The 17602-nt window shown below is 46.8% G+C and overlaps 1 protein-coding gene across 3 annotated transcripts in view; it reads left to right on the top strand.

The window, feature by feature from the left end:
• The window catches only part of LOC144496164 (coiled-coil domain-containing protein 102A-like), a 528300-nt gene that overhangs the window by 93379 nt on the left and 417319 nt on the right, over positions 1-17602 (top strand). For all 3 annotated transcript variants that reach the window (XM_078217149.1, XM_078217150.1, XM_078217151.1), the window contains exon 3: positions 4116-4339. In XM_078217149.1, the coding sequence (XP_078073275.1) occupies positions 4116-4339 (224 nt within the window). The remainder of the gene's footprint in view (positions 1-4115; positions 4340-17602) is intronic.

The raw sequence follows: 17602 nt of genomic DNA, 5'->3' as shown, positions 1-17602 counted from the left end.
GTACACTGAGGGAGAATTTAGCACGGCCAATGCACCTAACCAGCATGTCATTTGGAGTGTGGGAGGAAACCGAAGCACCTGGAGGAAACCCACGCAGACACGGGGAGAACATGCATACTTCGCACAGACAGTAACCCAAGCTGGGAATCGAACCTGGGTCCCTGGCACTGTGAGGCAATGGTGCTAACCACTGTGCCACCGTGCTGCCCCCATTGCAGCAACTTTGTTTATAGAAAGTAGTTATTAGTTTAATATGGATGTTGATATTCTTTCAGATAATTATAGATTCTTAATGATATAATGTGGGAGACGATGGAGTAGTGATATTATCACTGGAAAGTAATTCATAATCCTCAGGAAACTTGGGTTCGAATCCCACCATGGCAGATGGTGAAACTTGAACTCAATGAAAATCTGAAATTAAAAGTCTAATGATGACCATGAAACCATTGTCAACTGTAAAAACACATCTGGTTCATTAATGTCCTTTAGGGAAGGAAATCCGATGTCCTTACCTGGTGTGACTCCAGACCCACAGCAATATGGTTGACTGTTAACTATCCTCTGAAATGGTCAACCTAGCCTCTCAGTTCAAGGGCAATTAGGGATGGGCAATACACTTGGCCAGCCAGCGATGCCCACATCCCATGAATAAATTTTTAAAAATCCAAATATATATTCATTGAGTTGCATTGTCAAGTACAGTGTTCAGTTTTGGCCATCTGGTTAGAGTGAAGATGCAGAATTTTTAACGGATGTTCAGAGAAGGACAGTTATTTCTGAGCTACATGGAAAGGTTGTCTATTCTGGATCTTCATTATCTTCGACTGAGCAGGATCACAGGATACTGCATGGAGACAAAATCAAGGTGTTGCGAAGATGCTGGAAATTGGAAATAAACACAGAAAACTCTAGGAACATTCAGCAGGAGAGGTAGTGTATTGGGGGGCAATTTGAACCAAATCCTTTTCAAAACTGGCTGGATTGGGTGCAGTTCTGGTTTTATGTCCCACCTAATTTTACTGCCCATTGAAGTAATATTGAGTGAGGTGTAAAACCCTGTTTCTTACCCCCTGGTTTCACATTGGGTGGGTTAGGTTAACATTACCCCCATTGTTTTGAGTCAATAAACTTTCATCAGAACACCGCAATTAAGAAGTTTTTATAGAGAATAGAGAGGTAAAAAGAACCTCTTCTTTTCAGCACAGGAATTGAGGACCAAGGGACCCAGTTTAAAAGGAAGGAGGACAAATGTTAATAGGAAATTTAAGCCACATTTTCTTTAGTAAGAAAGCAATGGAGTTGTGCATCAGAGAGATGCAGGGTGGAATGGAGACCATGGTAGTGTGTTTTAAAGAAAAAACGCTGGAATTTCTGCTGGTGAATTGATTTTATGAATTACATAAAAACATAGAAAAACTACAGCACAAACAGGCCCTTCGGCCCACAAGTAGTGCCGAACACATCCCTACCTTCTAGACCTACCTATAACCCTCCATCCTCTTAATTCCCATGTACTCATCCAGGAGTCTCTTAAAAGACCCGATTGAGTTCGCCTCCATCACCACTGACGGCAGCCGATTCCACTCGCCACCACCCTCTGTGTGAAAAACTTACCCCTAACATCTCCCCTGTACCTACCCCCCAGCACCTTAAACCTGTGTCCTCTCGTAGCAGACATTTCCACCCTGGGAAAAAGCCTCTGAGAGTCCACCCGATCTATGCCTCTCAACATCTTATACACCTCTATTAGGTCTCCTCTCATCCTTCGTCTCTCCAAGGAGAAAAGACCGAGCTCCCTCAGCCTATCCTCATAAGGCATGCCATTCAATCCAGGCAACATCCTTGTCAATCTCCTCTGCACCCTTTCACCCTTTTCCACATCCTTCCTATAGTGAGGGATTAATTTAATGGAATAATGCAGTCTATAGTTTTGTAAGTTGTCAAGAATTACAATAGAAGTACTAAGCAAAGTGTAGATGTTTGACACAGGGTAAAGAACCCCTCAGAAATGCCACATTAATTGTCCACTCTCCGAGCCTGACATTCTTTTTGATTTGATTTGATTTGATTTATCATTGTTACATGTATTAGTGTACAGTGGAAAGTATTGTTTCTTCCGTGCTATACAGACAAGGCATACCGTTCATAGAGAAGGAAAGGAGAGAGTGCAGAATGTAGTGTTACAGTCATTGCTAGGGTGCAGAGAAAGATCAATTCAGTGCGAGGTAGGTCCATTCAAAAGTCAGATGGCAGGAGGAAAGAAGCTGTTCTTGAGTCGGTTGGTGCGTGACCTCTGATTTCTGTATCTTTTTTCTGATGGAAGAGAGAATGTCCAGGGTGTGTTGGGTTCTTAATTATGCTGGCTGCTTTTCCGAGGCAGCTGGAAGTGTAGACAGAGTCAATGGATGGGAGGCTGGTTTGCATGACGAATTGGGCTACATTCACGATCTTTTGCAGTTTCTTGCAGACTTGGGCTGAGCAGGAGCCATACCAAACTGTGATACAACTAGAAAGAATGCTTTCTATGGTGCATCTGTAAATGTTGGTGAGGGTCGTAGCTGGCATGCCAATTTTAATCTAAGTTGCACCACACAAAGTTCTTGTCTGTCGTATGTGGAATTCTCCAAACTCGCCCGTGGCTGGTGTAATGACATAATGAGGCCCATGAGGTTGGGCACTCGGAGTATGAGCTCCCTGATTGAGGTCATAATTGCCTACCCAATTAGGGAGCCTCACCTGTATATAAATATGAGAGTGTCAGTCCACTCTCACTACAGATTCTAACTGTGTACCAGAAGCTCTAGGAGTGGAATTAAGTTGTAAATAAAGGTAATCTGGTGAAGGGACACCGGCCTTTGAGGAATTATTTCAGCTGGGACTCTCTGGTTCTGCTGCAGTGAATGGAGATTTGGCTGAGTGCCAAATCTCCATTCTCGCTGGCAGCAATGGCGGGGTGTATGAGACCGGCTGTATTCTTTCAGCTCAGCTCATTCTCCTCAAAATGAACATTGGGCGACAGGCATATATTTTGCAGTCATTTCCCACTTTGAAGTGGTATTTGCAAGGGACTGTGATGGTATTTTAAGGACTATAGTTTAGCATAGGGTGACACAGTGACATAGTGGTTAGCACTGCTGCCTCACAGTGCTAGGGACCTGGGTTCGATTCCTGACTTGGATCACTGTCTGTGCGGAGTGTGCATGTTCTCCCCGTGCCTGCATGGGTTTCCTCTGGGTGCTCTGGTTTCCTCCCACAGTCTGAAAGATGTGCTGATTAGGTGAATTGGCCACGCTAAAAAATTCTCCCTTAGTGTACCCGAAAAGGCGCTGGAGTGTGGTGACTCGGGAATTTTCACCGTAACTTAATTGCAGTGTTAATGTGAGCCTACTTGTGGCACTAATAAATAGAATCATAGAATCATAGAATCCCTACAGTGCAGAAGGAGGCCATTCGGCCCATCGAGTCTGCACCGACCACAGTCCCACCCAGGCCCTACTCCCACATATTTTACCCGCTAATCTCTCTAACCTACGCATCTCAGGACTCTAAGGGGCAATTTTTAAGCTGGCCAATCAACCTAACCCGCACATCTTTGGACTGTGGGAGGAAACCGGAGCACCCGGAGGAAACCCACGCAGACACGAGGAGAATGTGCAAACTCCACACAGACAGTGACCCGAGCCGGGAATTGAACCCAGGACCCTGGAGCTGTGAAGCAGCAGTGCTAACCACTGTGCTACCGTGCCGCCCAAAAATGTTTTTTGAATGAATTTCTGCATGACGGACAGGTGATACGGTACAGTCCAACTACTTGAAATGTTCTGTGACAATGTGGCCAGACTCATCCTTCGAATAAACTTAACTTAAACTTAAACTGAGGTTGAATTATTGACAAGGTCTGTCAGAAGATATGACTCACACGTGGTGCATCTTATAAAGCCATTTCCTGAGACAAAGCGGAATCAAGTATTACAAATACTTGGAAAAGTTCCTTTCTAGTACTTGGGGGAAAGTTTCCAGCAAAGCTGTATTACTGAAAAACACAGATGTCTGCATTACTCATGTCACACGTGGCTTTAACATTTTAAAGAAATGATGTGGTCTGTCCCCAGGGTTTCGATATAATTGAAAATATGCTGAGAGATAAGCAGCATGGAGAAGGACAAGGTCTGGAATCTTCTGGCACCTTGAGCTGGTGTCGTTCGACCACTTGCTCAGCAAGATCCACGCTGCTGCTGGAGGACACCATACAAGCCTTTGAAAGCGACACCATGAAAACGGTGGCCTTACAGTTTCGCCTGGACGAGTCGCAAAAAATACTCCAGAAGGAAAGAGAGTAGGTGAAAGATTTAGTAATATTATTGCTGTGTTCAATGCTGAGAATTGAGCTTCCAAGAAACTGCAGCTCACCCAATGGGAATTCGTAAAATATTGAGGTTCCTCAGACTTATGAGGGGAGGGCTGTAACGACCTCAACAAAGCCCATGAGGTTGGATTCTTGGAGTATGATTGAGGCCCTAATTGCCTATCCAATTAGGGCACCTCACCTGTATATAAATATGGGAGTGTCAGGTCCACTCTCACTCCAGATTCTGACTGTGTACCAGAAGCTCTCGGAGTGGAATTAAGTTTGTAAATAAAGGTAATCTGGTGAAGGGATACTGGCCTTTGAGGAATTATTTCAGCTGGGATTCTCCAGTCCCGCAGTAGTGAGTCATGTCAATGTTTACTCATCGCATTGAGAACTCTCAAATAAATGTGAGAGAGGTCGTCTGAAGCAGTCGACAGAATAATCAGACAATCCAAACCTGGCATCAGAATGTCATGGCTGGTTTGTTTTGGTAGCTCCATGATCTGATTGGGCCGTTTTAAGTATTATAATACCCGTTGTTAAGCAAGGACGAATTGAAAAGTAAGAACAACCTGCTCATTGGATGGTATAGAGGTGAAGGGCTGGATTTCCACAGAGCCAGGAGGACTCTGCGGATCCAGATGTATAAGTGCTGCTCCTACATCCGACAGATCCCACTTTCATAGAATCCCTATGGCGCAGGAGAGGCCATTTGGCCCATCAAATCCACACCAACTCTCTGATATCTTACCCAGGCCCTTTCCCCCACTCCATCCCTGTAAACCCATGCATTTACCATGGCTAATCCATCTAATTTACACATCCTGGTCCCAAATTGAAATATCCTTCTCAGAAGCTGAAATCCAGCCCATACTCTCCACGTTTCACAGGGAGGTATTAGAACTGTCAGGTTTTGTAAACTGTTATTCTTTAAACTGTCTATTAAATTACAAAATAGAATTTTGTTGGAAGTCTAGAAGGCAGCTCATTCGCATTTCTACATGGCTACTGGGCCCGTGTGATTCACCATGCCATGGAGATGAGTTTTGGGAAAGGAAAAGTCTATAGCAAGCCATTGTAGTACCATAAGGGTTTCAAAAGATATCACTGAACATCACAGCGACAAGTCAGTTTGCAAGAATCCGAGAGAGCAGGAGGTAGAAGCAGCTAGTCTAGTACCTGAAGCAAAGAAAATGCTCATCCTATTGTTCACCATAAAGAATGTGGGTGGTAGCTCATGTTCAGATTGAGGAGGCCAAGTTTATACAGTGTTAAAGGGGGCTGGAGGATTCATCTAGCTTGGGCTGGAAGGAAGGAATCTTCAGTGTTGACATCACTGTGAAAGTCAGTTCTGGGATTAGAAGTTCCTGGCTGGGAAAGGAAAGAGGAAGCAGGCCATGGGGAGCAGGGAATAGCTTTGGACTGGCTCTAGTAAAATGTAGGGTGCACTCTTACCAGCTGTTGATGCCACGCTCCAGCTGCAGTGAAGTCGGAGAATTTGGCATCCAGCCAAATCTCTATTCAGTGCAGCGGGATAGGAAAATCCAACCGGCGTGAATGGCCATAACATTCCGGCCAAAGTGTCCATTTAAGGGACAGTGTGATGTGTAACTGGGGCTGGGGATTGTCAGTTGTGATGACAGTCACATGGGGGGATTTTATCTGTAGTTTAAGTTATAAGTAGCCGAATAATTAATGTTGCTTTCAGTTGCGTGTTACAGTTAAGGTCTTAAAACTTGAAATGTTGTTGTGTGATCCTTTGAGCCAGTCACTGGGAATTCAAATATCTTTTTAAAAGTTAATGGTCTCTATGGAGATTCTAACACATTGGGCAAGAGTTTAAATCATTCAAAGCTCATACATTTGGGTTTAAAATTGAACCCGCAAACTCTGTTTATCTCCCTGCGGAAGATGCCAGATACGCTGATTTCATAGAAATCATAGAATTCATAGAAATCATAGAAACCCTACAGTGCAGAAGGAGGTCATTCGGCCCATCGAGTCTGCACCGACCACAATCCCACCCAGGCCCTACCCCCACATATTTTACCCGCTAATCCCTCTAACCTACGCATCTTAGGATTCTAAGGGGCAATTTTTAACCTGGCCAATCAACCCAACCCGCACATCTTTGATTTCTAGCTTTTGTTTTTTTATTCTGTTCTTAATTTGCTGTGTGGCATGTGAGTGAAGTCTGTGAACTTTGGAATTTCTCTTTTATAAAGGGAAACATTTCATTCTTTGAAGACTCATCATGCGTAACCTGGCTTTTCATATTCTCTTACCAAGGACATTGGAAGTCAGAAGTGTGCATAAGTTAAGTTAAATAGTGTTTTTGCAACTTTGGGAAAATGATAGGCATTTCCGACTTGATGCTCCCACCAATACAAAGTTTTGCATCCGTGGCTGAAATTTTCCCGCCCTTTCTGATGCAGAATCTTCCGGAGCATTTGGGGCTCAGCCAAACCTTCATTCACTGCAGCGTGACCGGTGAATCCCAGCTGCAGGCGAGGTCGGGGAATTCCGGTTGCTTATTCCTCTCCCAGATTTTCTTTCAAGTCTGAGCACTATTGAGTGAAACCTATCACAAATTCTTTCGAAGTATTTTGTTCACACAATTAGTGAGCAGTAAAGTGGCACAAAACTTTGACAGTTTTGTTTTTCTTACAGAGTAATATTGTTTTTTTGCAAAAATGAATATTAAAAGGCTCTGGCAAAAGATCTTGGGGGTCATTTTCTTAGCCCGCTGTGTTGCGGGACACATCAGTGGAGGCCGTTTCGCGGGCTTCCCGCTGGGGCGCCCGGGCCTCCGTGTGTCTCCCAGCCGAAGATTTCCAGAGTAATCAACTCTGCACCGGAAATTGACATGGAGCTGATTACCATATGGAAATCCGGATTTTAATTTCATTAGTGGGCCCGGGACTGGTGGGGGTCGGGGCTGCTGGCGTGTCAGGGTTTTTTGGGGGGGGAGGAATCAGGAGATTGGGGCTGGCGGGATGGGGGGGTTGGGGAGAGCGGGGCTGGCCGGGCGTAGAGGGGGAGATCGGGGCTTGCCTGGGGACGTCCGGGAGGCCAGTGATCGGGGTGGGGGGGGGGTTGGAAGGAAGTGATGGGGGGGATTACAGGGCTGGCCAGTGATCGGGAGGCTGGCAATGGGGGCCTGTGGGGCCACTGTGTATGCACAATCTCTGCTCTGACCGATTGGCGCATATGCAGTGGCCACCTCATCGCTATGCTGCCAGCCTCTCAGGCAGGAATAGGTCCCGCCTCCTGACTTCAGCCAGGCTAATGAGGTTGGCTTGCTAGAGTATGAACTACCTGATGAGTCCTATCCTGACTGTCTACCCCTCTACCGCGGCTACATTCGCGGCCAGGTGTCCCTGGAGAGGGACCATGTGGTGTCCACGGGCGCAGTTGACGCCTTCCGCGACCGCTGGGCGCCGCAGGGGCTGGGGTGTATTATCGACCCTGATAATCACCTTTTGGTTTGATGTTTTAAGTTTCCTTTCGACTTTGTTTTTGGTTCGGGCTGTTCCCCCTTCCTTTTGGGGAGCTGCCCCTTTTAATTTGTCCCTAAGTTAATTTGAGTTAGTTTATTATGTTGGTACCTTAAAAAAAGAGATACCCGATGAGTCCTAATTGATGGTTAAATCAGGGAGCCTCATGCTCCCTATTTAAAGCAGGTGTGTCAGACTCCCAGCCTGCATTCAGCAGGGAGCAACTGGAGAGCTGGCAGTGTACAGATGTATGGTGTAACTTGGTGATGGGACTTTCGCCTCTGTGGAGTTAGTACAGTGGTGACGAGGAAAAAGGAGTGACCTGAAGGAACTTGCTGAACCACCGCACACATTGAGAGTAAGCCAATGTTGAGAAAACATGCCGCTGTTTGGGAAATTGGACTCTTTTGACCCGGCAGTGGAGGACTGGGCCCAATATGTGGAAAAGATGAAGTATTTCTTCAGGGCAAACGGCATAACTCAGATGAGAAGCAAAGAGTTATCCTGCTGACTGTGTGTGGACCCAGTAAGAAGTTTAACAACACCAGGTTAAAGTCCAACAGGTTTATTTGGTAGCAAAAGCCACACAAGCTTTCGGAGCTCCAAGCCCCTTCTTCAGGTGAGTGGGAATTCTGTTCACAAACAGGGCATATAAAGACACAAACTCAATTTACATGAATAATGGTTGGAATGCGAATACAATCAACAATCGACGCTCGACAATCGACGCTCGATAATCGACGCTCGACAATCACCAGGCAAGACTGTTCTGTTCCTGTTGGGGAACACTTCAGTGGTCACGGACATTCGGCCTCTGATATTCGGGTAAGCGTTCTCCAAGGCGGCCTTCACGACACACGACGACGCAGAGTCGCTGAGCAGAAACTGATAGCCAAGTTCCGCACACACGAGGATGGCCTCAACCGGGATATTGGGTTCATGTCACACTATTTGTAACCCCCACAGCCTGCCTGGACCTGCAGAGTTTCACTGGCTGTCTTGTCTGGAGACAATACACATCTTTTTAGCCTGTCTTGATGCTCTCTCCACTCACGTTGTCAGTATCTTAAAGACTTGATTAGTTGTAAGTATTCGCATTCCAACCATTATTCATGTAAATTGAGTCTGTGTCTTTATATGCCCTGTTTGTGAACAGAATTCCCACTCACCTGAAGAAGGGGCTTGGAGCTCCGAAAGCTTGTGTGGCTTTTGCTACCAAATAAACCTGTTGGACTTTAACCTGGTGTTGTTAAACTTCTTACTGTGTTTACCCCAGTCCAACGCCGGCATCTCCACATCATGTGTGTGGACCAGCAGATTTTGCAATTATGCGCAGTTTAACTTTCCCGGAGGCACCGGACACAAAGTCCTTCCAAGAGTTGTCAAACTTAGTTCAAGAATATTATGACCCTAAGCCACCCCTGATCCTGCGGAGGTACCGTTTTTCCTCCACATTTAGAGAAGCGGGGAAGTCAATCACCAGTTTCCTAACAAGGCTAGGATGTCTGGCGGAGGCTTGCGAATTCAGGGGGACACTAAATTAGATGCTCCGAGACCGATTGGTGTGCGGAATTAACGGTATGACTATACAGAAATGCCTGTTGGCGGAGGCCCAGCTGGGCTGTAAACAGGCATTACAGCTGGCCTTGTCATTAGAAAAAGTGGCAAGCGGAGCGCATGAGCTCCAAGGTATCCCGATGGAGGTAGAGGCCAACACCAGGGAGACTGGGTTAGGGGACTACCACTACGGGGCAGGCCACTACATAGCGGTCCTCCGGAAGGATTCGGATACAAGGGAGCCCAAGTCCGCCTATAGAGCCACACCTAGACAAGGTCAGGTTAAGCCCAGAGTGACAGCAGTTCCTGTAGAGCCCCGCCCGACACGACATTGCTATGGTTGCCAATGTCAGGATGCACAGAGCAAAAACAAGTCTCCTAAATCAACATGGCCGAAAAGAACACGTAGGCCGAGGGACAGGCGAATGCACAACCTGGAAGCTCCCCCTAACTCTGACGAGGAACAGCTACTGTGCGTAGCGATGACAAAATCAGAACCCATCAAATTGTCAGTGCGACCGAATGGATGTCCAATTTTAATGGCGGTCGACGCAGGCGCAGCCGTATCGGTGATAGGAGAGACATTGTTTAACAAGATACGCACTGGATTCCAACCCTTCGCCCTGACCAAAACTTCGGCAAGGCTGAGGACCTATACGGGGGAACCACTGAAAGTGATGGGTACAACACATGTGCCAATTGCTTACAGGAAACAATTAGGCTCTCATAAATGGTAGTGGAAGGTTCGGGACTGAGCCTATTAGGACAAAATTGGCAAAAAGAGATCCAGCTAGATTGGACAAATATCTTCCAGCTGGAAAATGGTCGCCTGAGTGAGGCCCTGAGCAAATATCCGGAGGTTTTTCGGGAAGGCCCAGGGACAATCAAAGGAGTCAAGGCAGAATTGCACATCGACCCGGAGGCTGTCCCAAAGTTCTGCAAAGCCCGACCGGTACCTTGTGCGTTAAGGGAAAAGGTCGATGCGGAAATCAGAAGATGACAGCACGAAGGAATAATAAAACCGGTTCAGTTCGCGGAATGGGCGGCACCCGTGGTTCCTATCGTAAAGCCGGATGGCTCGATGCGCCTTTGCGGCGATTTCAAACAGACGATATATCGATACTGTCAGCTAGACAAATACCCAATTCCCAGGATTGGGGGCCTGTACGCAAAGTTGGCAGGAGGACTCCTATTCACAAAACTGGACATGAACCACGCATACCTGCAACTACGGCTGGACGAGGATTCGCAACAATTTGCCACAATAAATAACTGAAAGCCCTCTTCCAGTATAAAAGATTGCCCTTCGGGGTTTCGTCAGCTTGTACCATATTCCAAAGGACCATGGAGAGCATCCTACAGGGGTTACCACAGGTTGCTATTTATCGAGACGATGTCCTCATTACGGGTAAAACAAGGGCGGAACATCTTCAGAACCCGGAGAAAGTTCTCAGGAGGTTTGCAGCAGCGGGAGTGTGTCTGAAAAGGGAGAAATGCGTCTTTTTAGCACCACAAGGAACCTACCTCGGGTACAAAGTGGATAAGTCGGGCCTACATCCTCTGGAGAATCGGGAACGAGCAATAAAAGGCTCCCACAACCATCCAGGAGCTACAGTCGTTTTTAGGACTACGGGAAATTCATACAGAATAGGACCTCCATTCTGGATCCCCTCCACCAGTTGCTAAAAAAGGGACAAACTTGGGAATGATCGGCCCACCAGGACAGGGCCTTCAAGAAAATTAAATAGCAACTCTCATCCGAAAATGTCTTTGTACACTATGACCCCAAGAAGGAATTGTGATGCGTCCCCATATGGAGTGGGCGCAGTCCTGGCATACAGATGGCAGAACGGACAACAGCGGCCAATAGCGTATGCCCCCAGGACCCTGGCAATGGCAGAGTAAAGATATGCCCAGATTGAAAAGGAAGAGCTGGCGGTAATCTTTGCAGTCAAAATATTTCACCAGTATTTATATGGGTGAAAATATACAATCGTAACAGATCGTAAACCCTTGCTGGGCCTACTGAAGGAAGACAAAGCAGTGTCGCCAATAGCGTCAGCCCGGATCCAGCATTGGGCATTATTGCTGGCGGCATATCAGTATCGATTGGAGCACCAAGCGACTAGAGTGGCAACTGCCAATGCCTTAAGCCGGCTACAGTTACCGGACGCCCCACCATTGGTGCCCAGAGTGGAGGAGACCGTGATGATGTTAAACTTTATGGATACCCTCCTGGTGGATGCTCACAATATACGCCAGTGGACGCAGAAAAACCCTGTATTGGTGAAGGTAAAGCACCTGGTGCTAACAGGGCAACTGGGAAGACCGGTCCATCCACAGTTCCACCCATACTGGAGCAGGAGGGAGCAGATCACGGTGGAAGACGGGATCCTGCTGTGGGGAGCATGGGTCACCGTCCCAAGGCTGGGCCATTGGGCCATACTGGCCGAACTACACCATGGGCACCCTGGAGTATAAAAAATGAAGATGCTGGCCGGGAGCTACGCCTGGTGGCCAGGTCTGGACGCAGACATAGCGAAACTGGTAGGACAGTGCCAGGGGTGCCAACAGGGACAGAAGGCGCCACCGGCAGCCCTGCTGCCCCCATGGGAATGGCCAGGCAGGCATGGTCGCGACTCCATGTCGATTTTGCAGGCTCGTTTATGGGGTCCATGTTTCTGGTGATAATAGAGGCCCATTCCAAGTGGTTAGACGTCTATAAACTAAATTCGGCAAACACGACGGCAAACGTTGAGAAACTGCGCACCTCATTCGCGACGCACGGGATCCCAGAGGTATTAGTTTCCGATAATGGTTCAGTGTTCACCAGCCTAGAGTTCACAAAATTTATGAAATCAAATGGGATTCGGCACATCAAGATGGCACCTTATCACCCGGCATCAAAAGGGCCAGCGGAGAGAGCGGTCCAGACGTTAAAGGCCGGGTTGAAAAAACAGCCAGCGGCCTCATTAGAGACAAAACTCTCAAGGTGGTTATTTGACAATAGGACCACTCCACATGTCACCATGGGAACTGCGCCAGCAGAGTTACTGATGGGCAGGTGGCCCCACACCAGACTGAGCTTGTTGCTGCCAACCTGGCAGGAAAGGTGGAAAGACACCAGGAAGCCCAATGCAGGGGCCATCATAACATTCGCCGAGAGAGGCACTTTGAAGTGAGGGAGAGAGTTTGGGTTAGAAATTATGCAAATGGACCCATCTGGGTAACCGGAACAGTTGAGTCCAGGACTGGACCGGTATCTTACCGAATACGTGTACACGAGGCAGTGGTAAAGAAACACCTGGACCAGGTTCGGCCTCAAACTCTCCACCTGTTCCGGAGCCGAGTCCACCCTGCAGCCCTAGGGACGAGCAGAGTCCCCCTCGACAATCCAGTACCGCCTCCTCTGCACCCTTGATGGGGACCTCAGGCTCCGAAATGGACACGGGACGAAGCTGCAGCGATTCCTCTACCACCTGAAGCGGACGAGGAACCAGACCTCCGGCGGTCACTGCGGAAGAGACGGGCGCCCAACCGTTACACACCGCCGACATCAGAGGCCGAGTTGGAGGATCCTGAGCCGGCGCTCGAGCGGAGGAAAAGACCCCTGAGGGAAGCAAACCGAGGGGATTCCTCGGACTTTGGGTGAGAGGAGTGTGATGACTTCAGCCAGGCAAATGAGGCTTGCTAGAGTATGAACTATCTGATGAATTCTAATCGATGGTTAAATCAGGGAGCCTCATGCTCCCTATTTAAAGCAGGTGTGTCAGACTCCCAGCCTGCATTCAGCAGGGAGCAACTGGCGAGCTGGCTGTGTACAGATGCATGGTGTAAATAAAGTAACTTGGTGACGGGACTTTCGCCTCCGTGGAGTTATTACACAGAGAGAATCCCCCTCGTGCACTCTGTGATGCACAGAGTGTTGGAGATTCATTCTGGAAACACGCTAAAAGAAATTGATGGGAGTTACTCCGGTTTGCACACGAACTGGGGACTTAGAAATTTTTTGGGAGTATCCCGGCCCTCGACGAGAGGTCATTGATGGTAAATATAGGGCGCGATCTTTCCTGCCGTTCATGCCACGCTCCTGCTGCAGCGAGGTTGGAGAACATGGCGCCATTCACTGCAGTGGGATGGGGAAATCCTGCCAGTGTGAACGGTGGGAACATTCCGGCTGTTCTCTCTTCACAAATGCTGCCAGACCTGTGACAATTTTTTCAGCCATTTCTATTTTGATTTCAGATTTCCACGGTTCTTTTGCTTTAATGTACAGATTATTCTTTGAACAAGTTCTCAAGGACAGTGTCACTGCAGTTTTCCTCAAATAACATCTCTTTGACAGTTCAATGGCGTCATTATTGACGTCACTTGATTGATTGTCGGTGCCCGTGATCGATAATGTAGAGAATGGAGCAATTAGTGGCTGGTGACTGAGTTTCTAATCCAGAATTCAAATCGGAACTGATTTCAGTGAAAGAGCCTGATGATTTTCACAATATCTCATCACTTGAACAGAGTAATCATCACCACAGTAATATTTCACATTACTTCTGGATATCTGTGCTCAATGAGTGGCACAGTGGTTAGTACTGCTGCCTCATAGCGCCAGGGACCTGGGTTCAATTCCCGGCTTGGGTCACTGTCTGTGTGGAGTTTGCACATTCTCCCCATGTCTGCGTGGGTTTCCTCCAGGTGCTCCAGTTTCCTCCCACAGTCCAAAAATGTGCGGGTTAGGTACATTGGCCATGCTAAATTGCCCCTTAGTGTCCCGGGATGCGTAGGTTAGAGGAATTAGTGGGGTAAATATGTAGGGTTACGGGGATAGGGTCTAGTTGGTATTGTTGTTGGTGCAGACTCAATGGGCTGAATGGCCTCCTCCTGCACTGCAGGGATTCTATGAGGCACAGTATCACGGTTCGGGCTGCACACTTCCTGCCCAGGTCAAAGTTCACAAAGCTTAACCATGTGACCATTATTTCCTGTTGAAAAAAGGGCCATTTTTTCAATGGCCTCTCTGTGACAAAATGAAACATCTTAAAAATAAATCTTTCATTTCAAACATACAAAATTATGAAGTAAATTCTCCTCTCAAAGAGGGTAGTTGATTGGTATCTTTATATGAGCTCAGATTAATACTTTGAAATAGACATTTACTATGATAAATTGGGAATTCAACTACATTATTAAGGGAAGCATACTAGTGTGCTGCTCCTTGCAGGATTAAATGTGGCTTCATCCCAATCATATCACATAAAGCAATTTCCTGGATTCTGCTATTTCTTTAGGCATGGTGCCAAGTGGATGTCAGGTTCTTTAGCACAGGTAAAGAAAGCAAATCAACAGGGGAAATCACCCTAAATTGCACTGGATTGCCTCCTGGTGGCTACTGGCAGTATTGTGGCAGAGTCCTGCCAACAGCCTGCCTTCTTGGAATACCAGATGAAATAGCATCAGGGGAAAGAAAGAACTAAAACAAGGGACAAAAAGAGGCATACGTGTGGTTAAATGACACATCACAGACCAGGAAGGCTGCTAGTTCGATTGTCAGTCTCTGCTGTCCTTGTTCATCTCAGCCAGTGTGGCTTGAGCGAGGCTAACATTGGCACCAGTGTCCCAGGGCTAAGGAAAGAGCAAAGTGGACTAGGGTTTAGAGACTCCATTGCTGAACACAAGAAGTGTTTATTAACAAGAAATGTACAGCAGCCGCATGTCTGCAAGGAGCTCCCAAAAAGCTCCACCCCCTGGACTGATTCCCCAATCTGAGTCCCAATTGGTCCCCCAGGCCAGATGACCCTTAGTCTGCTGTGTAGCCCTTATATAGACACTCACCATAGGTTCCCACTACTAAGTAGCCTCTATTGCACAGATCACATGGATGTGGCCGAGGCAGGGAAAACCTGTGGGCCGAATAAGACAGAGAATTGTTCAATTAAACATCCTAAGAGCTGAGATTTCAGGATCACAGAATAATAATATCCTTTGCGGATTATGGATAATTCTTCGCTCCTGTGGGAAGGAATTCTTGAAAGGACAAAGCTTCAGTTTTCTTAATACATGGAATTGAAATGAATGAGGGGTGTATCTATGATTTTTTGAAACTACATCAGCAGTGGCTATTGGATCATGGCATCACCCATATCATTTCAGATCAGGGATATTATTGATGCCTGTCATTGGCAGTAGAAAGGTGGTTCATCAATGGAATAAAAATGTCCTTTTTATTCATTTGTGGGACATGGGTGTTGCTGGCTGGCCAGCATTTATTGCCCATCCCTAGTTGCCCGAGGATAGTCGAGAATCAACCCCATTCCTGTGATTCTGGAGTCCGTGGTAAGGGTGGCAGATTTCCTTCCCTAAAGGACATTAGTGAACCAGATGGGTTTTCCGTCAGTGGTTTCACGATTATCAATGGATTCTTAATTCCAGATATTCTCTCTATTATTGAATTCAAATTGCACCATTTGCCGCGGCGGGATTCGAACCCAGGTCCCCAGAACATTAACTGAGTTTCTGAATTCATAGTCTGGTGATAATACCACGAGGCCATCGCTTCCCCTCCACCCCCATCAATACATCAACCAGAATTTGCATTTGACATCGGGGATAAGTTTCAGGCTGTGTCGAATTTGAACATTCAACAGTTTACAAATTACTTGAGCTCCATTCTAAAGCTGTGTTATACCATGCAAATCCCTGAAAGAGATGTTTCATAATCGCTTGGAGGCATCCACTCTTCCCTGTAAACCTTTTTGCTGCACTGTGCAGTAGATAGGGGTTTCCAGTCATGCAGCTGTGAAAACACGAGTCACCCTTTTGATATGTCAAGTATCAGTGTGGTTTTTGTGAGTCTGTTAAGCCTGAAAGGGGCACCACAATTTCTCTGTGAGAGATGTGATACAAAACGTCATGACAACAGCTTAAGTACCACTTCCTGCAATGATAATATTAAAAATGGAAATAGTATAGGGTTTCCAAAAGCCACAGCCCATCATGATATCGAAGGCTGTGTTTAATGAGCTTATATCATGTTCCTTTTTCACCTTGCAGGGTGGCACTGTGGTTAGCACTGCTGCCTCACAGCGCCAAGCGATTCCCCGCTTGTGTCACTGTCTGTATGGAGTTTGCACATTCTCCCTGTGTCTGCTTGGGTTTCCTCCGGGTGCTCTGGTTTCCTCTCACAAAGGTGTGCGAGTTAGGTGGATTGGCCATGATAAAATTGCCCCCTAGTGTCAGCCAGGGTAAATGCATGGGGTTATGGGGGTAGAGCTTGGGTGGGATTGTGGTCAGTGCAGACTCGATGGGCCGAATGGCCTCTTTCTGAACTGTAGGATTCTATGATTTAAGCAGGTTGAAATAGCAGACAAGTGAATGTATTGTGTATTATTCATTGTCAGTCATTTCCAGGGCAATGCTCCTGAGTTTAGTATGGAAGCTTGTTGATAAAATGTGCAGTAATTTGACATGGAAAATGTAATTTTCTGATGACCCTGACTAGGAGAACGCATTGACTAGGACCCTGTCTAGGAGAACACATTGGAAAATGGAATGACCCCTCCCGAATCATTTGCCAACCATTCAAATCAATAGTCAGGTGCAGTGTACGCCTGAATTGCTTACCTGCACTTAAAATTGGAAAGTTACCTCACTTGTGTATTTGAAGTGGCTTTACCCTGTTTAGGGTGGCTGTGATGAAGGATCATCTAGACTCAAAACGCTGGCTCTACTCTCTCTCCACAGATGCTGTCAGACCTGCTGAAATTTTCCAGCATTTTTCTGTTTTTGTTTCAGATTCCAGCACCCGCAGTATTTTGCGTTTTTCTCAGGATGGTATCTATTGGGCATAGTCTGAACTGGGTCTTTTTGTCTTGTACCATCTGCTATTCTTGGCTATGGAATGGCATTGAGTTTTCTGTCTAACAGCACAGTGCACAGCTAATACGTACACCTTGGGAAGTTAAATTAACCCATAACCTACCGGCTAGTTTAGGGTGCTTATTGTTTCCGCACTTTGATCTCTTCAAATGGCTTAACCAGCAAGTACTCACCATGGGTTCATCACCCCTTCTCCTCCACATACTATCCCCCAAATAAATGCTGCAATTCTTAAAAACTCATTTACGAGATGTGGGCATCACTGGCTGGGCCAGCATTTATTGCTCATCCCTAACTGCCCTTCATTTCGGAGGGCATT

This window comes from Mustelus asterias, chromosome 7 (assembly GCF_964213995.1).
Source record: "Mustelus asterias chromosome 7, sMusAst1.hap1.1, whole genome shotgun sequence".
Classification (NCBI taxonomy): domain Eukaryota; kingdom Metazoa; phylum Chordata; class Chondrichthyes; order Carcharhiniformes; family Triakidae; genus Mustelus; species Mustelus asterias.
This window is presented reverse-complemented; position numbering and strand designations above follow the sequence as displayed.